The 24,121-nt window shown below is 35.2% G+C and overlaps 1 protein-coding gene across 1 annotated transcript in view; it reads left to right on the top strand.

Moving 5' to 3' along the window:
- dx (deltex E3 ubiquitin ligase) overlaps positions 1-23,628 on the top strand; it is a 59,860-nt gene extending 36,232 nt beyond the window's left edge. The window contains exons 3-8 of the mRNA XM_081771507.1: positions 195-369; positions 3,199-3,678; positions 5,519-5,715; positions 7,988-8,130; positions 17,268-17,376; positions 17,984-23,628. Of these exons, the coding sequence (XP_081627633.1) occupies positions 195-369; positions 3,199-3,678; positions 5,519-5,715; positions 7,988-8,130; positions 17,268-17,376; positions 17,984-18,265 (1,386 nt within the window). The 3' untranslated portion in view covers positions 18,266-23,628. The remainder of the gene's footprint in view (positions 1-194; positions 370-3,198; positions 3,679-5,518; positions 5,716-7,987; positions 8,131-17,267; positions 17,377-17,983) is intronic.
- Positions 23,629-24,121: the final 493 nt, after the last annotated feature.

Raw genomic sequence — 24,121 nt, 5'->3', positions numbered from 1 at the left:
CTCCCCAACCTTCGTGTAAGGAAACAAGAATAAATGATAGGAACATGGCATTTAAAATCCTTTATGACCCATATATATTTAATCACACATAAGATCTTTACCAGCCAGAATAAATCGTACAGAACTCTTAATTAACTGTGATTATTGTTAATATAAAACAATTGTAAATTTTGGATTTTTCTTTCTATTTTCAGGGAGACCAAACTGTAGATGTTAGTAAGATGTTTCCTTCATTTCCTTATATAATAAACTTCTGTAACCTTACTCAAGTAAGAAATAATACAGGTTACGTAAGGAACATTCGTCGAGTGCAGCAAGCACCTTATCCATTAGTCAAATTACAACCAGAAGAAATTCTGATGCTCACAGGTAATTTACTGAATGGTTACGTAGGAATTACTAAATTTAATCTTATCATAATGTAGTTTTTCCTTCTTCGGTAAAATGCAAACAATGAACAACATAGCACATAACGAACAGAAGTTATAGACACACCATTAACATGATTGCATATCGTACTAGCTTTCAAATAATGAGTACATGTTATAATACTCTTGCAGCTTATACCTCACTTATTTGCAGTGACAGACGTGGTTTAAAAGAATCCAAGCCGCCTGAACTCAAGTAGGATTCTTCAGGTTTATTAAACCTAGCATGAATTTAGTTGTGTAGAAAGATTATTAATTGATTTTATTAATCGATTTTAATAAATTGTCTTTTAAAGAAATGATTATGAAAGTTTGTAAATTACTTTATTTAAACGTGACTTTAATTGTATAATATATATGATACTCCATTTGTTTTTAGACTTTATACTTTACAACTTTCTGCAACAGTAATGTTGTAATCTCACAAGTGAAGTGGTATTAGAACACATGAGCTCTTGAAGTTTGAACGTGAGATCGTGCGCAGTCAAGGCGAATGCTTTAGCTATTAGACCACGAAAGAGTCCGAACTCTAAACCGCGTCAATCCAGTTAAAATCTCAGTATTCCAGTGTTTTATTTCATTGACATGAATTGCTACTAAAGGAGAAAAATAAATATAGAACCAGAATCGAAGATAGAGCATAAGGCGATGAAAGCAAGTTATCACCAGTTCCACTAGCTGGGATAGTAGGAAGAAATATTCTGAAGCAAGTTCTAATATAAATTAAATTTTAATAATAAGAAACAACAAACTGAAGCGTATTTTCGAGAAAACAGGAGGGAAACACAAAACTCGTATATAGTGTTTCTCCTTTGTTGGATGAAATACGCGCTTGGTGCCTGTTTCGAATTCCACATTTCGCTTTATATCTTTTCCTGTATAGCTTCTATACTGAACAAGAATTTTAGGAATGATCGAAAAATGGATAAAAAGATTCCGATTTTGGACATGAATTTTAGGAATGATCTAAATGATTGAGATATGATTGAGATATTGGCCAGTAACTAGATTTTGGATCAGGGGCCACAAAAGTTTGGAACGGCACCTCACATCACACTGAGTAAATTGTTAGTTTTGGTTTGGCCACAAAATATGTAGTTCTCAAAATATGGGGCGTACAAGAAAATGTTTGTATGAAATATATTAAATTTCGAGGGTCAGGGTCTACCCTTACGAAATTAGCACATCATACTGAGTAAATTGTTAGTTTTGGTTTGGCTACACTATACGCGGTTCTGAAAATATGGTGCGTGCAAGAAAATGCTTGATTGTATGAAATATACTGAATTTTGTGGTTCAGGGGCCACAAAAGTTTTAAACTGTCCCTAAATTGATTTTTCATATTTTTTTACGGAATAAGCTCATCATACTGAGTAAATTGTTAGTTTTGGCTTCACTGTACGTGGTTCTCAAACTATGGGGCGTACAAGAAAATGTTTGATTGTATGAAATATACTGAATTTTGTAGTTCAGGGGCCACAAAATATTTGAACGGTCCCTAAATCGATTTTTCATATTTTTACGGAATAAACACATCATTCTGAATAAATTGTGTTAGTTAGGTTTGGCAACTCTATATGTAGTTCTCAAAATATGGGGCGTACAAGAAAATTACTGTATGAAAAATATTAAATTTTGTGGTTCAGGGGCCATGAAATTTTTGAACGGTCCCTAAATAGAGTTTTTATATTTTTTACGGAATAAGCGTATCATACTGAGTAAATTGTTACTTTTGGTTTGGCTACAGTATATGTAGTTCTCGAGATATAAGACCTACAAGAAAATTTTTGCCTCAAATATATTGGATCTTTTGATCCAAAAAGAACAAAATAAAATGTAATAAACATCCATCTTGGTTTTTCAAGACGGACGAAGGTTATTATACCTCTTCTTACTTCGGGTCTTCGTTAGTGAGTTATATTGCAGCTGCCTCTCTCGTTAAATACTTTTAATTTTACGATTATCACAAATACTATCTACCAGAATATATATGCAGAATTAAATAATAATAATAATAATAATAATAATAATAAAACATATGAAGCAGGGTGGACTAGTCTTATAGGCTTGATACAGTATGCAGGCAAAAGTATATTTTATGGATTGTTGTTAGCGATTCAAAAATCTTTTAGCGAGAAGGGAGAAGAGAGTTTCAAAACTTGAAAAAGTATGTAGTTTCCTGTTGCTGTTATAGCGATTCTTAGTATGAAACTTAAATCAGTGCCACTGACATTTTCAATTCTTTCTTAAACCACAAATTTATTCTATAGTTTCCTTTCGTTGGTACTTTATTAAAGTAAAGTATTATCTCGTGACATACTTGTAATTCCTTTTACGCTTTTTACATCATTTTTTCAAATTTACGTTTTTTTAGAAAATGGCTGTAATTACCATCACACGTTCATCAATATTGATCTCTAATTGATAGGCTCTTTCTTTATTCTAATTTCTGTAAGTTCTGTAGTAGTTCGCATGCTACAATAAGGGTTCAATTATGATTTTAATGTAATTTTTTTATTTTTAAAACAAGACCTGTAATACGGGGCTCATGAACTTATTCTCGAGTCAACATTTTAGTTAAACCAGTACAAGGGAAGATTATTCTTGCAACAATGAACGTTTGAACCAATTACAGTTTCCATACTACATTACAATATTATGTTCTCAGTATTTTAAGTAAACAAATCAGATCAAAATCATAGTAATAGTAGCACTGCAGTTAATCAGTAAGCATTTTATTTGATTTCATACAGCAAATTTTATTTTGTAGGAAATCACGAGAGTGCTCACAGTGGGAAAACACGTCAGAGATCAGGCAATTCAAAGGCAGAACATGCTTCTTCAAAAGCTACAGCAAAAACTGTGTCCATGAAAAAGACTACTAAGAAAAACGCTAAGAAAGGAAAAAGCTCAGACGTACCTGAAAAGACACCTTCGACTTTTGCAAGGAACATTTTAAATAATTTAAATATATTTGGAAGTAAAAATAATACACCGTCAGCAAGTGAAGACAGTGTTCTTGATGCTGATTCTAGCAGTACAAAAAGTGGTCGACGGCCTAGTGTAGACACAGTATCGACATACTTAAGTCAGGAGTCCAACGAGCTGCGAGCTTCTCGAGGAACTATAGTGGATATTGGTGATGATGATGTATTTGCACCTTCAGTATCTGGAAGCGATAGCTCGAAAGTTGAAGTGGATACCACCAATGCCTTACAAAGAAGGCAAAGGGGAACACTAGCAGTTGTTGGTAAGTACTAGTACCATTTTATGCGTAAATCTGGTGAAGGTTGATTATATTAGCATGATTTTTACGTTACAGGTAAAATTTGGTTCATAGGATAAAACTACAATATGACAGTGGTATATTATAATTCTATGTGAAGAATATGGGATGAAAATAAATGTTAAAAAGATAAAGGCCATGGCGATTGGAACGAATGTGTCTGTGTCAAATATAGAAGTAGGAGGGGACAAAATAGATGACTAGTTTTCGTTACCTGGGTAGCATTATTAATAACGATATGAAATGTGAACGTGAAATAAAAGCAAGGATAGGAATGGCGAAAGAAGTCTTTAGTAGGAAGAAGCTACTTTTTTTTTTTAACCTTGAATAAAGAATTGAGAAAAAGACTGGTAAAATGCTTCGTGTGCAGTATTGTACCGTATGGGTCAGAAATGATGAGAAACAACTGAAAGCTTTCGAATGTGGGTATGGAGAAGAATGGTACGAATTAGCTGGGTCGAGTGGAAGCGGTTAGCTTACACGCTTTTGGCGTGAGAGTCCCAGTTTCTATTCCCGGCGGGAGCTCATGTTCGGATTCTACGTTAATCAATAGGTCTAAGTCTCATAGCCTCGCTGCTGAAGGGGACGCTAAACAGAATATCAGCCCAACTAAATCCCATTCGTGGTTTTAGAAGAAAACTTAAGTACACCATCTATTAAGATGAAACTGATACATGAAGTATATTCTCATTAGTAAAACGACAGTACACAGTACTCCAAAATTATGATTAAATTAAACTTGAATTTTTGTTTTTAACTATAATATTGTCCAAAGATCATACATATACATGATTCGATAGATCACATCGAGTTCAATATGACATGCTTAAATATGAATTCTTATACGAGAAAATTAAAACAACAGAACTTAAACGGAAAGTTTATTTATATACTGTGTATGAAAAACAGATACTATTAAGTAGCAAATCTATCTATTGTTGTTTAATTTCTTTTAATAGTGACACACAGTCATAACAGAACACATTACTTTTAAATATTTACTACGTTGTAGGCAATAAGCATATGCTATGTAAAATACAAAGATTGATTCATTTATATTGAGCCAAATTTGAATGCACAACTTACCTAGGAAATTCCGTGTTTCTACCACCAGTTGTGTTCGATCTCCTCTACTGACTATTGACAAGCATCGGAATTTCCATTGCAGAAGATTCACTTGCAGCTGGACCATGGATATTGCATCCCACTCCTCTTTACAGATTTTCTACAGGCTGGAGATGGTGCGGTGTCAACAATGGGACAGGCGCCGCTTGAAGAGTCCGAATAAAAGCAAGGCTTTCACTAACAATACCCATAAATCATTTGGAAAATTTTTCTGTGTTCACACAAGCACTCACACAGAAAAATGCGTACATGCGTAGTAGATGAGAAACCCGCTTGGTCGGGAAAAATATAGTTTTTATATTATATGTAGCCCTGCAAAATTCATGGAATTCATGCTCACCAAATAAGTGGGGACCCTATAATTGCATTTTTGACTACTGATGACAAGTAAAAGTTTCATGGTGAGTGAATTCTGTTTTGGCAGATCATTCCCGATAAGAGTTCAATGCTGAACGCAAAATCCAACAATCTTTTCCAAATATAAATTTTATCAGTGTATTTAATCGTTCTTGATTCTTCGTTTGATGTTCCAGTAAATAATGAAATTATTCAATGATAACCCGTTAGTATAGTATTACTTTAATACCTTAAAAGTATATTAATAGTAAAACATAGCTTGGGTATATACCAAAGTTTCTTAAGTATTTCTTGTTTTAATTTTTTAAACTTTGTCTTAAAGGATTGGATGCTTCAAGTGACATGTTGTCTCAGTATGTGAAGATTGTTCCTGCTGCTCCTCCAGATAGCTGCTGTCCTATCTGTTTGTGTGAGTTGGGAGATCCTCTTGATGTCATTGTATCCCTTGTACGCTGTTCACATTTGCTTCATTTGCAATGTTTGAACTCCATGCTTCGAAGCTTATGTGATAAGGATAAAGTAGGTTTCTGTTTTACTTTCTTTTTTTCTTTTTCTTTCTTTTTTTTTTTCTCTCGAAGTATTATGAAAACAGTAAATTAGACAGTGAAGTGAGGGGTTTTAAATGTGGTAAATTGCTATAATGGAAATGAGACTCTGTTCTAGTTATTATTGATTGATGTTGAATGCCCCATTTCATTACTAAAAGTTTGAGATAAAATCAATTTCTTATACGGGGGCGGATCAATAAATAACGCACAACAATTGAGAGAGTGTAATAGATAATACATCAGGAACATGCACAAGTAAAAGGCTCATATTAAACCTACTTTTCGGCAAAACCACTTAGTTTCTCAACACATTTATCCCATCGTGGTACAAGTTTCAAAGTACCCTGTTCATGGAAATATCTTCTGGGAGTATAACCATCTGCGCACAATAAATGCCACTAGGGATATAGCTGATCGAACAACTACCAAGTAACGGTGCGAATTTCAAAGTACTTCTCTTTCAGTTTTCACGTTCCAGATCAGTATATCACGTGAAAAAAATTAGCGTGTTACTTATTAATCCGCTCTTGCAGGAAGATGTGAGTCACTACTCCCATTTTCATCCAATGCTTAGTACACTCACCGGGATCGAACCCAAGAACGTGCGCACAGGAAATATACGCTAGTCACGAATTGGTATATATCTCCAAGGTTGAGGAGATAAGTTTCTTTTTGCTAAACTTTAGTTCAAGTACTTAGGTTGATTTAAAAAAAAAAAAAAAAAAAAAAAAAGAACGTTGTACGGTAATACAAATAAAATGTTTCTTTTCTTCCAATAGCAAATGTGTTGTCTTACGGATACAATTAAGCACTTCCGTTGAATGCTTAGTTACATTATCTCGAAAGTATAAGGTTCAAAGTATTATGAAATGTTAAATACTGCATTTAATATTTGTATGTTACTGAAGAAATTACGTTTAGCAATCGGTTAATCCCAAATTGAGTTTAGCAATTGTTTAATTCCAGTTCAAAATGATTTCATATCTGATCGGAGCTCATTTGTAGGTTTTTTGTACATCAGGAAACTGATATGCATTGTCACAATGGTGATAATTATTATAATTCAATGAATTTATAAGTAATAGTTATTTACAACCACACACAGGTGCTTCAATTATCCCATTTTAAATTTAATTATTATTTCAATATATTGTAATGTAGTCTTTTATAAACTATGAAGCTGTTATAGCTCCGTTTGTTGCCAACCTGGAAGAACGTTTCAGATCTTTCAAATCATATGAAAATCTGTAGTTTAACGTGGGGGGCGCGGTGGCTCAGTGGTAGAGCGTTCACCTCTGGTGCTTGGGGTCCCGGGTTCGATCCCAGCCCCCGCCAAGTGAACTTTGTGGTGGACAAACACCGTGCTCGTGGGTTTTCTCGGGGTTCTCCCGTTTCCTCCCACTTTCTTCATTCCACCATTTCACTCATCTCTCATCGTCACCGTCTCCTTTAGCCTAACCGGCATAACCGTGGGACGTAAAACTTAAAGATTTCATTTCATTTTGTAGTTTAACGTCCTATGTTTATGCCCCGTAGGCTAAAGAAGACAGATCAACCCTTTCCCCGAAACTTTTAAGTACCTTGAATGTTCCTTTTTTTTTTAAGGGGGGGGGGGGGGTCAAGTAATAAAATTACTAGACTTTTTCCTCACTACTTCATTTGACTACATGGCAGATAAAATGTAAGCAACGACAATTACATTGTCATATTTGAAAAAAGAATAAGACCAATTTTCTTTTTAAGGAGTTATCTCTTTGCACACAAAAGTAGTATATGTATTCAGGTATATATTTATTCCGGATATTCAAGATGTTAATGAACTCTGCCGATATTCTATTTCAAACACAAGGAGCCAAAAAAATGGCGGTCCCATATCAGCGGAAACGAAATCAGACATACGCTCTTGAAAAATGTATATTTCAGCAATGAGCAATAAATGCTAAGGGATTCCCTATAGCACATAATTTCAGTATTCCTAGATATGTATGGACTTAAAGGTCGGTCCACCGTAGGCAAAAAGTAAGCCTTAGCATAGTGAACACATAATGTGCCGGCAGAAGTCGAAAGGGTTAGGGATGTCAGCTCTAAGGTTCCTAGTTCTCGGAAGACCGCGTGCTTCGATGTTCTTTCACTTTTTTCTATAAGCATACACATATCTATATCGCAAAGTTTTTTTTCAAACGTAATATGTTAATATAGTGATGATAACCATTACACTGATTGCGTCAATTCCTTATTTGCAGCCAATGTACATACAATGCCCGGTTTGCAAGACAATATATGGAGTGAAGACTGGAAACCAGCCACACGGGATGATGCATTGTACATTCTTGAATCAGTCATTACCTGGTTATGCAGGCTACAGAACCATTCAAATAACTTACGAGTGAGTAGCTTTATTATTCTAGATTATACACAGTGAAATATTTTGATTTGTAATAGTGGCAATTCTGGTTTTTGAAAATATTTCAGGGAAGATTCTATAAGACGCAAATTACTTTTTTGCACAGCAATTATCAATGTACGGTCTTGTGAAAAAAAAAATCCTGGCCACCCACTGCACTTTAGAAGGCCATATTCTGGTAACCGTAGGCTGTATGCTGGTCCTAATAAGTTGTCTCTAATTAAATATCTCAGTTGACCAAGGAAAATTTAATTCCAATGATGGGTAAGAGTGTAGGATTTTTAGAACATGACTGTACATTTATATATAACAGACGGAGGAGTATTAGGTGATAACACCACCACACCACTGTATACAGATTCCTAAAATCAAAATTTAAAAAAAAAAAAAAAAAAAAAAAAAAAAATCCAGTTAACACAGATGTGAAAATGCGTAATTTATGAGGTACACGACACCAAATGTGAGAGAATAATATTTAAAACATTCTACTAACAATAGTGATTTGATAATTACATGCAAAGTAGAGTCATGTCCAAAATGATTGTCGCATATCTATAACTGTCTTCTTTTAAGAATATAATTTGATAATGATTTTGCAGGGTACTATTAATACTGATACTATGTGTATAATCGGGAAATGTATGATTGTGGTAAATTTCATAGGAAAAGAATTACAAATACGAAAATTAGAATCAGTAAATCATAATGTTGCTAAATGGACAAGAAAGTTTTATTTTCGTTTTATTGATCTTATTTACTGCTCTTTTGACATGAAATTTACCACATACATGTCTTTGCCGATTATACACATACTAACATTATAGGAAATACCGGACGAAATCGTTATCAAATTATATTCCTACACCAACATATTTATAGACATGCGACAATAATTTTGGACATGAGTGTACATAGTACATCAATATATGTATATTAACGCTCTAATTTTTATAAAAGAGCGAATATTGTTACCTGTGTGGTACGTCAAGAGTTTCTATTTTCCTGTTATGTATTTCGCACACCTGACTGTTGCTTATGTATGTAGTCCTGCGGATTACTTCTTTAATCGCTTCTTAATTCAGTTTTCCTTCTTGTTCTTTTGTGTAAGGTAAGAAGAATAACTTTAGCACTTAAAAGCCGAAATTTAGTAGGTATTTGACTTTGTTTTTCTGAAAAAGTGCAAACTATACACAGAACTATCAACACTTTCCTGTTGATTGAGGTTTAATGCGGAAGTCAGCATCAGCGCTATTTGCCCCCGGCACGATCACTTTCCTTCTTAAAACAGACAGTGGATATTTAGTGAAGTGTGCTGAATCGAATGCTATTGCTATTTCGATGCAATGTAAGTACGTATGGTTTTATTCTTCGCTGTAATTTATGATAGTTCTGTTGCTTGTCTAAGCTGCCTTTCTCTAGATTCCTTGGTCTTAATGGAGAATGGTTCGTATACTTGTCTTTCTATAAGCGAAGAAACTTTGTGCAAAATGTTAGTTTCTTTAATGGAATTCCTTACTTCTTTCAATAGTCTTGAAACCGTTAGAATCTTGTCCTTGGTCTCCAATATGGTCTTTTATTCTAGTTTGTATTTTTCCTTGTTATACCCCTAAAGATTTGCCCACAACTAAATATCATCTCATAATTACCAGAGTGAATTTTACGCCCACATGTTTTTTGTAGCAAATTTGAAATTTTCCATATTTTTTGGTGATTTGAGTTGATTTTGAGTTTAACGTTCCTTTTAGTAGGGAGGCTATATGAGACGTGGACCTACTGATTAACATGGAATCCGAATCACATGAGCTCCCGCCGGGAATCTAACCCGGTCTCCCACACCAAAAGCGCGTACGCTAACCGCTTAGCCACAAAAGAGCTCTTTATTGGTGATATGAAGACCACCCTAAAACCATATTTTGTGTAATTTTTTGCATTGTAGGAAAATCGTGGCCAAAGCGGGAAGGAGACTCACTTTTTATTGTCTATTTCTTTTTTTATTATTTTGGAGTTTTGTCCTTTTTACAAAAGGTTGATCTGTCTGTCCGATTTTGACGTCTCGCCTGTCTTAGGAAAAACCATCGGTTGCCATCGATGTGAACACCATATGTCTTGGCAATAGCCCTGCATCGTAACTTCTATTGTAGGAGGCTCCGATGAGACAGCGAAGTGGTGGAGGCAGTATTGTGATTCATCGAGCCATATAACGTTGCGTCATTGCTCGGCGGTCCATTATTGATGAACATGCGCCAATTCCAGAAGTTATTGATGATGGCGAGCGGTTAACATTGATATATGTGTGTGAGACGTTAGCTGTGGAGGCCTATATATAACACTGTATGGTAAACTGTGTGCTCAGACACACTCATCCTTTGTCCACTGTTAGTCTGTTGTTAATTTTGCCACAGTTTGCACCCTGACCTCTTGTACTAACCTCGTCCAACATCTTTAATAAAGTGTCGCCGCCCAATGTCTTGTGAAGAACCGCAGTGATTACTTGAGTGATATCCCTACAACCGTCTGGCGAGCGATTCTGCTGCTCCGTGCCACTTACGTCAGCCCAATGACTTCATAGAGTAGCGGATGGACATAATGTTCTGGCTGGTCAGTGTAGTTACATCTAGTTTGTGTAATTTAAGTAACCTGTACGCAATTGTTAGAGTGGGTGCATGGATGCGGAAAGTTTAGCTAAAGCATTCTTTCAACCAGATTCTTCAATTTATTGTTGACTTTACGGATTATTTCTGGAAGTGGATTAGATTTAATGAGAAACTATCTTATCTAAAACTTTTCGTTGGCATTGACTCGTATCCATTATTGTGAAAGCATTTTCTTTATCCAGTTTTAGACCCAATATTCGTTTGCTTGAAACTATGCAGGAAATTCTGTGAAAGTTTTTGTGTTTCCTTTGATGTTGCTTATATCCTCTGTTTATCATGAAGTTTCCTAGAACATATCTGTATTCCTGATTAAAAGCATTTCTGGTATCTCTGTCTGATACATTGAAAGCAGTTTTTTGTACTAAGCGATAAAGTCTGGAATAGATTTTTTTTTCATGCGTACTAAATTTGAAACTGTTTTCAAACAAAATATCAAATCATCTTGAAATGGTTAAGTTTGTTAGGTTGTGGTTTAGTTTGGAATGTGGGTATTCATTCTTAGGTGCGATCCTGTTTTTTCAAATATCTTGGCCTTGTATTTTTGGTTCTCCTCTGCATTGTTACTTGTTTTTCAGTATTTTGTGTAACTTGGTGTATTGCTCGCTAGTAGTTAGTCGATTGCAGTTTTTATACCTAATTTCGGGACTCTTTTCATTTGATGTTATGAGCTTTTTGTTTTTTGCTATTTGTGAAGTATTTCCAACACCCGGTGGTTCAGTGTTAATAGAAATACTGTTTCTTTCAACAAGGAAGATGGAAGTTCCGTGTACAGTTTCCCAATTTCTCAGAAAGGTAAAAATGTCACTCTATCAACTAAATTTCGATCTTAAGTACTAAAGTTATTGTTTTTACCGAACAGAAGAAGAGAAAAGAAAAATGTATTTAGAAGCAGTTAAAAGAAATCAAGAGGACTTGACTATATGAATAAGTAAGCAATAGGGTTTGCGAAATACATAGTATAAAAATAATAATCATTGATTCACGATATACACTGAGTGCTCACTAAATTGCGACCACCTTTCCACACAAGAAGGCGTGGGCAGCAGCCAAGCTGATAACATGACCACCGTGATTAGGAGTATGGCAGAGAAAAAACACTAGGGGTTACATGTTGGCAAACAGCACACTGTTACAATAGGAGGTGGGAAGGATTTATCGGTATTAAGCAAGGGTATGATTGTGAGTGCCCGAGCAACAGGTGCGTCAAAACCCAGACAGCAGTACTTACCGAATGCGCTCGTTCCAGTGTAGTGAAAGTGTACAGTTTGTAACAAAAAACCTGCAGCATGAGCATGTTCGTTTATTGTGAAACTAGGCCTAACAGCGCAGGGAATCAACATAACATCTAAGTGGCTCGAATCACGCCAGGAGAAACCTTGGCGTCCTGCCCTGCCCACTATTTTTGAAGCAAAAGACTTAGACGTTTCACAATAAGCTTACATGCTCATGTTGCAAGTTTTTTGCTGCAGACTGTACAAGGAGTGGCAAGAAAATGGAGTAACGACCTCCAAGAACCAGAACTGCAGCGGATACGTAAGGTAACACCGCGAGGAGAGCGTCGCATCAAACTGCTCGTGACAGCCAAACGAACAATCATTGCCCGGGAATTACGTGACGAATACAATAGTGGATACACAACACCCATATCCCACGCAGCTATGCGGCGTATACTGGCACGCATGAAGTTCCATAGTAGGCGACTTGTCATCGCCAACTTCGTCGCGCTTGGCCACAGGAGCACGCTAATTGGACAGCGGATGATTGGAAAAGTGTGTGTTGGTCCGATGATTACAGTTTGCTACTCCACTCAGATGGGCGCGTGCGTGTGTTGCGCCAACAGCAGGAAGCTACGGACCCCTCATGAATGGTGTGTACTGTACAGACGGGTGTGGGTAGCTGTATGGTTTGGAGATGCTTCTGTTGACATGAAATGGGACCGTTGGTGTGCGTGGACAACAGTGTAACATCCGTTGTTTATCTACAGGTATTAGGGGATCACGCACACCCTACAATGCAACACTTTTACGCACACGGAGACGGCATTTTGCAGGATAGTGGACCGAGCCAGGACTGTACTTGCTTTACTTGAACATTACAGAGAGTTGCAGCATTAGTCCCCTAACTCACCAGATCTTAATCCTTTATAAGATTTATAGGATTTGTAGAACGAGCTCTTCGCGCCGTGACTCCTGCACCAACATGCGTGGGCTCATTATGGGATCTCATCAGGAGTATATGGTGTCAGATCCCCGTGGAAACATACCAACAACTTGCAGAATCAGTATCACGCCGTGTCAAGGCCGTTCTTCGAGCGAAAGGTGGACCAAAAAAGTATTAGGTAGGTGGTCGCAATTTAATGAGCACACAATGTAGGTAACAATATTCGCTCTTGTATATACATAGTCATGAAATTTTGAAAATGTTTTTGAGATAAGGTATTTGTCCTGGATAGAGCTTTATGCTTCATCATCTGGGTCCACATAGTGGTGTCAGTTCGCAGTATGCAGCAGTAATGCTTACTAATACTTTCGTACTGTGCAGGTTTCGTTAATAATAAACGCTTTACCGAGAAGTACTGTATTATGACAACAATTACTTAGCTTGGTAGTTAGAAAACAATTATAAATACAGTCCGAACCGTGTATTTGTATCTTAACTCGAAATAACAGTTTCATGATACAGCTTTCTAAATGTTCCAACGTAACTAAACTTTTCACGTTAGTTAGGTTTGGTGGATAACTGTTGATGGATTTTGATTAGGGTGACCAGACGTACTGATTTTCGCAGTAGAGTGCTGTTTTTCAAAGAGTTGTAGTGTCCTTTTTTAAAATGCCCTACGAAATGTCCTGAGTTAACTTATGTGTAACATTTTAATATTTCACTCTTTATTCATAACATTTTGAATCACAGGCACTCTTTTTCCTGAATAATGAACCGCTATGCAATGCATTGTTTTTACTGAGAAGGGCTTGTTGAGATATCGGTAAGGTTTCTTTTTCAACTTACGACAGTGATGCTAACCAAGTTAAGTAGAAGTTCCCTCGTGACTGTCTAAATTTTCCCTCATTAGTTAAAATAATCCTACGCTCCGAAAATCGATTTAAAAAGGTCTTAGCCCACGAAGTTTCACGGTACGTTCATAGAAATAAACCACTTTGTCATTCATCAAAGAATTTGGAATTGTGTTGAATTCCTTCAATACTTTTGTTAACAAAAACGAATAATTAACTTAAGGTCAACGTTAAATGAAATAAGGATATGCGTGTTGCCGACGTAGTAAACTATCACATAACCTACTATTATATTTGTGTCCTACTTTTCGCTTGTCAGAATCTCTACTTAATTTTGATCCGAAGTTTTGTTTAGAAAATCGTAGTAATAACTCTTATTGCAAGATAATAAGCGAAGTAACACATCAACTGTGGACTCCATGTTCATACAAGGGTAGTATAATTATTTTTTTTAAAAAAAAAAAGGGGATTCCAAGATTACTTGGAAAAGAAATTCTCGCGGTAGATGGTAGCAGAGAATTTAAAATACATTTATCCAGCAGGGAAGTGTTAATGTTTTCTTATAGATGCGGTAAATGCTGCCAATTCTTGACTTCGGCATTCATGGAGATTATGTTCACTCAGCACCACGCCTTGACCTCCTTTACTTCCTCAGATACCCGTTTTAAAGCAGTTGAGTGAACCTCAGAGCCGCATTGGAACGAGAAAAATTTTTCATTCCCATCAGGAATCAAACCCGGACGCCCACTTGGCAGATAGTCTCCTTTCCGACGATGCTGCGGCAGCTATGTACGAGTTCGTGTTCTATCAAATGTCAAAAACATGTTAGTGATCTTAACATGAGACAAGGGTTTGTCTTAACATGAGATAAGAGTCTTGTAAGATATAAAATGTTTATAGTGTATTCTTTTATAAGATAGTGCACCCGCATAACGTAGTCGCTAACGCTCTCGCCTTCGGTGCGAGCGGTCCCAGGTTCGATTCCCGGTGGGCCACTCGGTCGAAAAAAGTGTAAAAAATTTTTCAGGTCAGCCATCCTGAATGAGCTTTTTCCTGAGTTTTTCTCATTCACCCCAGACAAATGCCGGGGTGGTACCTAACATATAGGTCCCAGGCCGCTTCCTTCCCCAGTTCTTTCTTCCTTCATTTTCCCTGGATAGCGTGCTCGCCAAGGAACGTCATATCTCAAAAACGTGACGGGCTAACATGACCATAGATGCCAAAAGCCCAGAAATGTCATTTTGTTTGTGGTGTCTGGCTGAGTGCTGCGTTGGTACCAGACGAGTGGGCCGAAAGTTACCAAATTTTACGGTCCAGGCCCCACGGTCACGGTTACCTTGGTCCAGGCCCCAGACCAAGACCTTCGCCTTTTTTCAAAATTCGAACTAGTGGGATCTCAGGGCGGAGAGGGGGGGGGGCGTTTACCGGGACATATAAAAGTACTAGAAAATGACCGATATTATGTCAAATTCATAGATTTCGCAGTCTGAGATCAATGGTGAAACTCCGATCGCACCAACTTCCAAATTCACCCCACTCGGCTGCGGGCCGAGGATCAGGCGGGGGGGGGGGACCGAAACATGTAAAAATAATCCAAAATTATCGATATTAATGTCAAATCCATAGTTTTCGCGGTCGCTGAAATCAGTGATAACACTTCCATTAGCAATGACTTTCAAACTCAGCTGCCATTGTGTGTGGGCCGGGGGTCATGTGCTGCTAAAGGTACCGATCCAAAATAACCCATAAAAAAAAAAAATCCAAAATTACCCATAGGTTGGGGGCCAGAGTAGTTTTTTTTTTAAGTTCGAACCAGGGGTCTCAGGGGACGTAAAAGTAAATACCTATAGTAGAAAATTACCAACATTTTTTCCTTTCTTTGTGCAGTTTGTTTACATAGATATTTTATCTGACCAATGCGAAGAATGGGTATTTTAGCTAGTCTTATACGGGGTAGACAATTTATATGGAGTAGATGTGATAATGGAGAAACCAGAAGAGAGAGAAAAGCGAAACTGTGCATGAAGCAACAATAAAGAGGGGGGACATCGTTTAACGTGTTAAACACCACCACCCAGTGAACAGTGTTGCCATCCCAGTATAAAGTTATATTTTTTCAAATGGCACTCCGTCAGATTATCACATACTTCAAATCAACATGTTAAATGAAAACTTAAAATACCACATTCATTATTCAGTGTTGCAAACTGAGGATGTTATAGTATCACAAACATTCAAAGTTTGGAAGCCTCTATCATACATATAGCACAACGGAGATGGACAAGACAATGCACATCGGAAGTGCCTTAGCTTTGGATACTGTGGTCATGGTATGACTTATTTTGAATGAATAGCAACAAAGTTACAAGGGCTTGATTTTTTTTTTTTTTTTGAAAGGCTTTATTTCGAAAAAAAAAATGCTTAGATAAGTATCATATCTAGTTACTTGTGCGGTTTGCAATTGATGTGTAAATTATATTGCCGTTCACAGCACTTCGATATCTCAAACCATTCCGGAGATATGATAAATATTGCTAAAGTTTGCAACACTGCTTAAATCATGTAATTTCGAGGCTTGTTGTAATTACACTTACTAAAAGTTATTCCTGCAATGCTATAAAAAAGAAGATAAACAACAATCAGTTTAAATATTGTCCGGAAACGCCATTTTCAGCAGTGTTGCGAACTTATCAATGTTTATCATGATTTCGAAGTGCTGTAAACGGCAAAATGATTTGTTTGCTAATTGCAAACCATACAGGTAATTAGATATGATACTTACCTAAGCATGCTTTCGAAGTAAAGTCTTTCAAAAAAAAAAAAAAATTTCAAGCCTTTGTAACTTCGTTGCTATTCATTCAAAACAAATCATACTATGACCACAGTATCCAACGCTAAGGCACTTCCGATGTGCATTGTCTTGTCCATCTCCGTTGTGCTGTATGTATGATAAAGCCTTCCAAATTTTGGATGTTTGGATATTCTATAGCGTCCTTAGTTTGCAACACTAAATAATAAATGTGGTATTTTAAGTTTTCGTTTAACATGTTGATTTAAAATATGTAATTACCTGATGTAGTGGCATTAAAAAAATATAACTTTATACTGGGATGGCAACACTGTTCACTGGGTGATTATGTTTAATACGTGAAACGATGTCCCATTCCTTATAGTTGCTTCGTACAAAGTTTCGCTTGTCTCCCTCTTTTGGTTTCTCCGTTATCACGGATGTTTCAGATAAATTGTTCACCCTGTATAATATAAAAGCATTTGTAAAATGATGCGCTGACTGAGCATTACCTAGTTAAATGTGCTCATGTGACCTGAGCTTGACAGAGGCTGCATTATCAGTTTTTATTATATATATAAGTAACGTATACGATAATAAATACAATATATTAATTTAAGTAACCAATGTTCTGTTATTTTTATTAAATATTAATTTATTTTTTAGTATTCCATCTGGTATTCAGGGCCCAGAACATCCTAATCCAGGTCGACCGTATTATGCTGTTGGTTTTCCTCGTGTATGCTACTTACCTGATATACGAAAGGGACGAAAGGTAGTAAATATACGAAAGTATTTATACCTAGTTAACTTAATAATTATTAAGCTATGTACCCATGTGCGAGACAAAATAATAAATTCTTGTAGGTGATAGTATTTTTGTTTTCACAGCTCTTTAGAATGATATTTGTCATATTTTCATTATTAACTTAATGCATAAGTAATATTAACTTAATGTAATTAACTGGAAAAGTTATTTATTACATTTTAACATTAATAATAAAATCTTAACTTTATAGAAATGGACATGGAAACAATGTTTAGGATCACCTTAGAAAGAAATGGCAAAAAGTTTCTATTCTATTCCATACTTATGAAACATTAAAAATAAGACGTACTGATCTTTTAATTTTTTTAGTATATATGGTCAATTCTTTTAGCATTTTCAAAAAATCTATATAATGTACTGGATAATAAGAATTAATTTCGTACCTTCAGTGCTATTACTGGCTGCAACTTGAAATAGAAATGTTTTGTAAATAGTTCAAATCATGGTCTCGTTAGGTTACGGGGGGACACAAATACTTATTCGTTGGAATTTGTTACGTAATTATTCATTTATTGTGAAACATTTTAACGAGTTTTACTCTTTGTTTTTCTAGGTCTTGAAGTTACTGAAAGTTGCATTTGACAGGCGTTTAATTTTCACTGTTGGCCGGTCAGTGACTACGGGAAGAGAAGACGTGATTACGTGGAACGAAATTCATCACAAAACTGAACTCGGTGTTTCTCACAATGGTCATGGATATCCTGATCCTAATTATTTGGACAATGTGTTACAGGAGTTAGCAGCTCATGGAGTGTATGATTCGGAAGATGAAAGTAATGACGCAAAATGGAGAAACTGGAACCAGGATTGTGCAGTATATCAGGAAGTGTGTTAGCACTAATAGACGGCAAGTTTTGTTTTGTGCAATGTTCTCCCAGTGATAATTTTGCTTTCACGTAAGAGTGATGGTGAATTGTAAATAGTGTGCTCTCAAAAACTAGAGGAAGTTTTTTTTTTTAAGGACATATGGATTTTTATATTCAAATTGTGTGAGAATTCGTAATTTGAGTTATGTATTTCTAATAGTAAAAAAATAGTTTCATAGGACATTGTATGGAGTTTGGTAACTTTATTCCAATACATATATATAATTTGCGTTTGTTGGTGGTAGTGAATACTAGTATCTTTACGTCCTTTTGTAATATTTCTCCGAGGAGATAAAGTGAAACGGTAGGGTGTGCGTTTTAGGTACAAATATTACATAATATCAGATACTCCATAACTAAAGAGAATGTTTAGGAGCTATGGCTAATAATCGAAATTTATATAAATATTCTTTTCTCTGGAATACTAGTAATTCTTAAACAAAGGGTAATACATTACTTTTTTAAAATGTATATCTTAAAATATAATAGTTATAATATTGGTTGGATCTGAATATTGTTGAATAGATGTAGAAAGAAAGTATTCTTTCACTAACATTCCCCAAAACTCTATCTGTACCTTGATTTTTAGTTCCTGATAATTTTTAATGCAGACAATATTATGTTAAATTCTTTGAGGTATTATCAGTTGTAGCTGCCTAAGAATGTTCAAATTGTACGTGTATTTACATAGTATACTTTTTATTTTTCAAATTTCAAATAACTTTCATTACATTTAATCAAACTACCGCGTCTTCCTTCGTGTTTCCTGTGAATATGGTAATAATCTGTTATAGTAATAATTTATTAACAAGACAGTATGACGACTTTATACAATAATGTGAGACTCAGCTTTATTTTTATTTGCATAAATTTAGTTTTATTTACTTAACCTCACTTCATACAAGAGGCGGATCATATTTCTTTGACTATAGTGGTTCTGTGATAGTTATGAAATTTATTTAACTACAAATAAATACTGGAAAAAATGTGCCAAATGTCTCCTGAGTTTTGCCTCTTGACATTGTGTGAAGCATGAACTGTGATAGCATTGGATAAATTATGCTTTGACAACTAAACATATAAAGAGAATTTCAAAGGTTCTTTAAAACATAGAATTTTATGTTTGTTAAGACTTGAAATTATAACATGCGTATGAGGGAAGGGAAGAGCTAATGTCTTCATTTAAAATATTCACTTAGACATGAAAAGTTGAACAGAGGTCACATATTGTGTCTGTAAGAGTGGGCGGTGTGTGTAGTTAACATAATATGAAATTATAAAATGCTATAATGGATTACACTATTTACTAACTTCTTATCGTGCCTTATCTTGTTCTTAAGGAATAATAAATGTTACATTTATTGTCATAGAGTTAGAAACGTGGAGGAAGTTCCGTTTGGATTTTAAGTAATCACTTTTACCATAAATGCTTAAGCAATTTCCTGTGTGTGTATGTGTGTTTGCACTTTTAGTAACGCCTCAAAATAAGTGTTTGAGGGTTGCCCTTTTATTATTCGTATTTATTAATCAAGCAATTTCGCAAGAAGGTTCAAAACTACGCATTCAGTTTAGATAGATAAAAAATGTTCTATTTTCGTGATGATGTTCCTTTTCTCCATTTGAAATCTCGAGCCGGATTAATATTTATGTAATAGAAATATTTCTGAAGGAAAAATGTTTTTTCTTGCATTCTACTAAATTTTAAAAATTCTGTTGTGTTATTATTTTCATCTTTCCGCAAATGTTATTGTTTCCGCAATTTTCTCGACTGTCATTATGTATAAGTTAATGCATGACTCCAATACAAACAACTAATACCGCTTTTATTTAGATCCTATTTTGAAATATACTGAGAGAAAGAAAAAAGAACAATATTTTTAAGTTAGAGTACATTACGAATTGTAAGGTACAGTAGACCCACGGGTTACGAACTTAATCCCTTCCGTAACGCTGTTCGTAAGCGAAATTATATTTCCCATTGAAATGAACTTATCACCCTAATATGTATTATATGCTGGGTATGGTCATCAGTTAGGCAAACGTCTTACAGAGAAGAAATAACAATTGGTGCACCAAACCAATCATGGCCGGCTGGAAATGAATGTAAATATAGGGTGAATATAAACAATTCATCGGGTTTGAAAGGGCTGTATTAAAGAATGTGTAACTCACACAATAACAAATGATACGTGAAAATATACAGAAACTGATCAAGTTTCAGACATACTGTTACAGTGTTCAGTGTGGCTTCCTTTCGTCACACGATACACATCTATGCAATAGTCTAGTTCGTTCCTCATGCGCTCTAGCATATCCCTACCAATAGTAATAAATGCAGCTGTAATGCGATCCTGGAGCTCACCCAAAGTTTCAGTAATGGAAGCACATACACTGTGTCTTTTACATGACACCAAAGGAAAAACACAAACTGGTAGATCGGGAAATCTAGGATCTGGAATTGTGAATACATGCATGTACGCGCGATCTTAGACCGAAATACTATTCTTAAACCGAAAGAAAAATTCTCACAACTTGTTTGTAAACCGAAACTGTGGCCGCTCTGTACTTGCTTACTATCTTCATCGTATTTAATTTAAGGTTTCTAATAATTATCCAAGATAGAGGAAGAGATTATGTTTATTTTTTGAGAGCTTAGTATGATGAAACCCTTCTTCCAAGTCTCTCCGCTTGGAATAATTATTTTTAACCTTCTTTCTCTCCACTAGGGAAGATAAGGAAGAAAACGTCAATATTTCCTTCTCGACCTCCTAATATTCTTTCCTCTTTCCTATATAGGGAACGTTAGCTAGTTAGGAGAGAAAAGAAATGCCTTGAGCATTATTTCTCAGCCTCCCTTGAGAGTGGAGTCATCATCGAGAGAAGCGCCGTAGAAACAAGAGAAAATAGAGAAATGGAAAAAAATAACTTTCAAGCTGCTGTACCGTCTTCCTTAAATCAGCTGAAAGAGCGAAGATATTTCCCCTTTATTGTGTTATTTCCACGTACATATTTGTAAAAATGTGCGAGAAATAGCTTGTTTTTCTTTCTTCTTTTCCATTCATTTATGCAAAATATCTCTTACTGGTTGAATTTTTGAACTGAGAGGGGAAAAAATTCTCTATTCTTCTGGCGATTTGATATAAATAAATCTAACATGTAGTGGTGTCTGAAATAGTTTTTTTTTTTTTTTTCATAAGTTAAAGCTTTGCTTTGTATTTAATTAAACACATTATTTGCTGAGCAAAACGAAATAGTCATTAAAAAAAAAACTACATACGTGTGACAGTTTCGCCAACTAACACTGGCTTCCCTCAATTTTATTCTTATGCTGAAATTGTAATAAATATAAAAATATACATACTATCGAGAGCCTTTAAAAAAAAAAAATACTTAAAAAATATTATTATAAACACAATAGAATATTTAGGAAGGAGAAAAGATCATCATTCATAATACATAATACATCATTCAGAAAGATTTTTGTTTATAGAAAAGAATATTTACGAAGGGACAAAATAAAATATAAAAAGTATTCTATGTATATTTGCCCATGAGATTTCATTTAAAATAATAATAATAATTATAAACTAAAGTCATAGCCGGAAGCCTCCATTAAAAAAGAAAAGTACTTCCGAGTTAATATTATTTAGAACTTAAATTTTTATTTCAGTCATAAAATGGGCTTTCAGTTTCCGACTGGAGTATAATTTAAGTGCATGCATGTTTTTTCTCTTCTTTCTTTATTAGGATAAGAAACTACTACTGTATTTCCAAATCGTACAAAAAGCAGGTAGATATTTTAATTCGTTTTTAAGAAACTAGTAAGATGTGTGAAAAAACGTTGGAAAAAACTACTAAAGATGCTTCGAAGTCTAGCAGGAATCCGGATCTCCCTTACTTGCTAAAGTACCAGAGCACCTTCACTCTCGTAAGATATAATATACGAAGAACTTGCGGTGTCTCTGATACTTCAGAATCAGTGCATCCGCCTACCAGACAGGCAGAAAAATCGTATTCGAATTCCCGGAAGTTCAGCGGTCAGTGTTTCTTCCTTTTTTTTCCTCCCGAATGATGATACTGTTTTCAAACACGATCTTTAATCAAGCCTGAGTCAGTTTCAACTGAAAACCAGCAAATTTAGTACGCTTTTAATACATTATTATAATACTGCTGTTACATATCAGCAAATTCAAGACTTGCATCGCGTAAAACAGCACCAACAATCGTTACGTTATCACAAACAAAAATTTACAAATGGCTATACAAACACATTCTCTTCGTAGAACATGTCGTTGATCTTCCGGTCACTGCCAAACTTGAACTTGGCGAAACTGTCACACGTATGTAGTTTTTTAATGTGAATATATAGTTTTGCTCAGCAAATTGTTTGTTTGAAATAGTTTAATAATATAAGTGTAAATCTTAAAATAAAGAATTACACTCCTAAAATTGGATGCTGTCGTTATAATTGTAACCGTACTTTCCTCACAAATAGAAATAATGAAAGCAGATTTCCATTTTCCAGTCCGATTTTCCTATTCAGTCCGAAGTTTTTTTGGGCTTCAGTTTTACAATTTCTAGCATAGCAGGGTTTCATTCCCTCGCTGCTTTTAAATATTAATAAATTTATGTATTACACACACACACATACACATACATATATATATATAAAAGTACAATTATGTTAAAAAATATGTACAAAAGTTTCACTAGCAGTATATATATACGAATATATTAAATTACATTACATATGTAGGGTGTGGTTCTTATTTCCTATTTCATTATTTCGTTTTTGGAAAATCTGCTTGTACCTGTAAGTTTGTTTTTGTGTCTATCAAAAATATATGTAGGTTTCTATTTTGATATATTGCTTGTGCATGTACAAGGAAGGAATTCTACCAAATAGGAATATAGAAACCTCCAAAATAGAAGACATGATTTTAAGACTTTTTTGTGTATGTATTACATATTTTTATACATATTTTTTTTTTCGAAACATTCCAAGAAAATTATATTGTTTCTATTTAAGCAATACAAAAGGAAGTATTATGTATTATAGATCTAAAGAATGTATCTTAATAAGAAAATTAAATATTGTATTATAGACAAATGAATATCGTTTTCTATTGTAAAACTACGAATTAACACTGGGAATTGAATATTGAAAACTGTTTCAATAGAGGAATAAAAGCAGAAATGGAATCTATTCTTGTGACGCTGAATCCATATTGCAATGACATAGGTAGCGTCAATAATGGACCGAGATTTTATCCCTTCACCAATTTTATTATAAAATAAATGCTTTTGTGTTTACAAAAGTTTTAACAACAAAGTGTCTTTCTAATGACCAAGGTTTACAGGTTATAATGTTCTGTACGGGTAACCTCTTAGCTTCATAGCAGCCTCCAGCAAAGGTGTTCAAACTTATGAGGTCGGCGCTCACGAGTTCGGAACTCACGCTCACTCGACCTCAACTTCACGAACTGAGCGTGGGGTCAGGCCGATTATGTGAGCGTGAGGTTAGAATGATGTGAGGTTGAGTGAGCGTGAGGTCAGGCTGGTGATGTGAGCGTGAGGAAATGAGTTTGTAAGCGTGAGGTTGGATCAAAATAGACACCTGGTTCTTCCAATAGCAGGGAGAAGTATATTGTGATTCGAAAACACTGTAGATTTTTTTGTTCTCTACACAAAAGCTTTTTCTCTATCTGAAGATAACACCTGCTGTGAAACGACCATAGATAAGCAGGGAGTATCTTTGGTCCACTACCTTTTTTTTCATTGGCCAACTTGGGATAGAAGTTTTAGTGTCTTTGTCATCAGGTATT

The sequence above is a fragment of the Thermobia domestica genome, chromosome 9, assembly GCF_964235325.1.
Source record: "Thermobia domestica chromosome 9, izTheDome1.hap1.1, whole genome shotgun sequence".
Taxonomy (NCBI): Eukaryota; Metazoa; Arthropoda; class Insecta; order Zygentoma; family Lepismatidae; genus Thermobia; species Thermobia domestica.
Note: the sequence above shows the minus strand (reverse complement) of the source record. Positions and strands in the feature narration are given on the sequence as shown.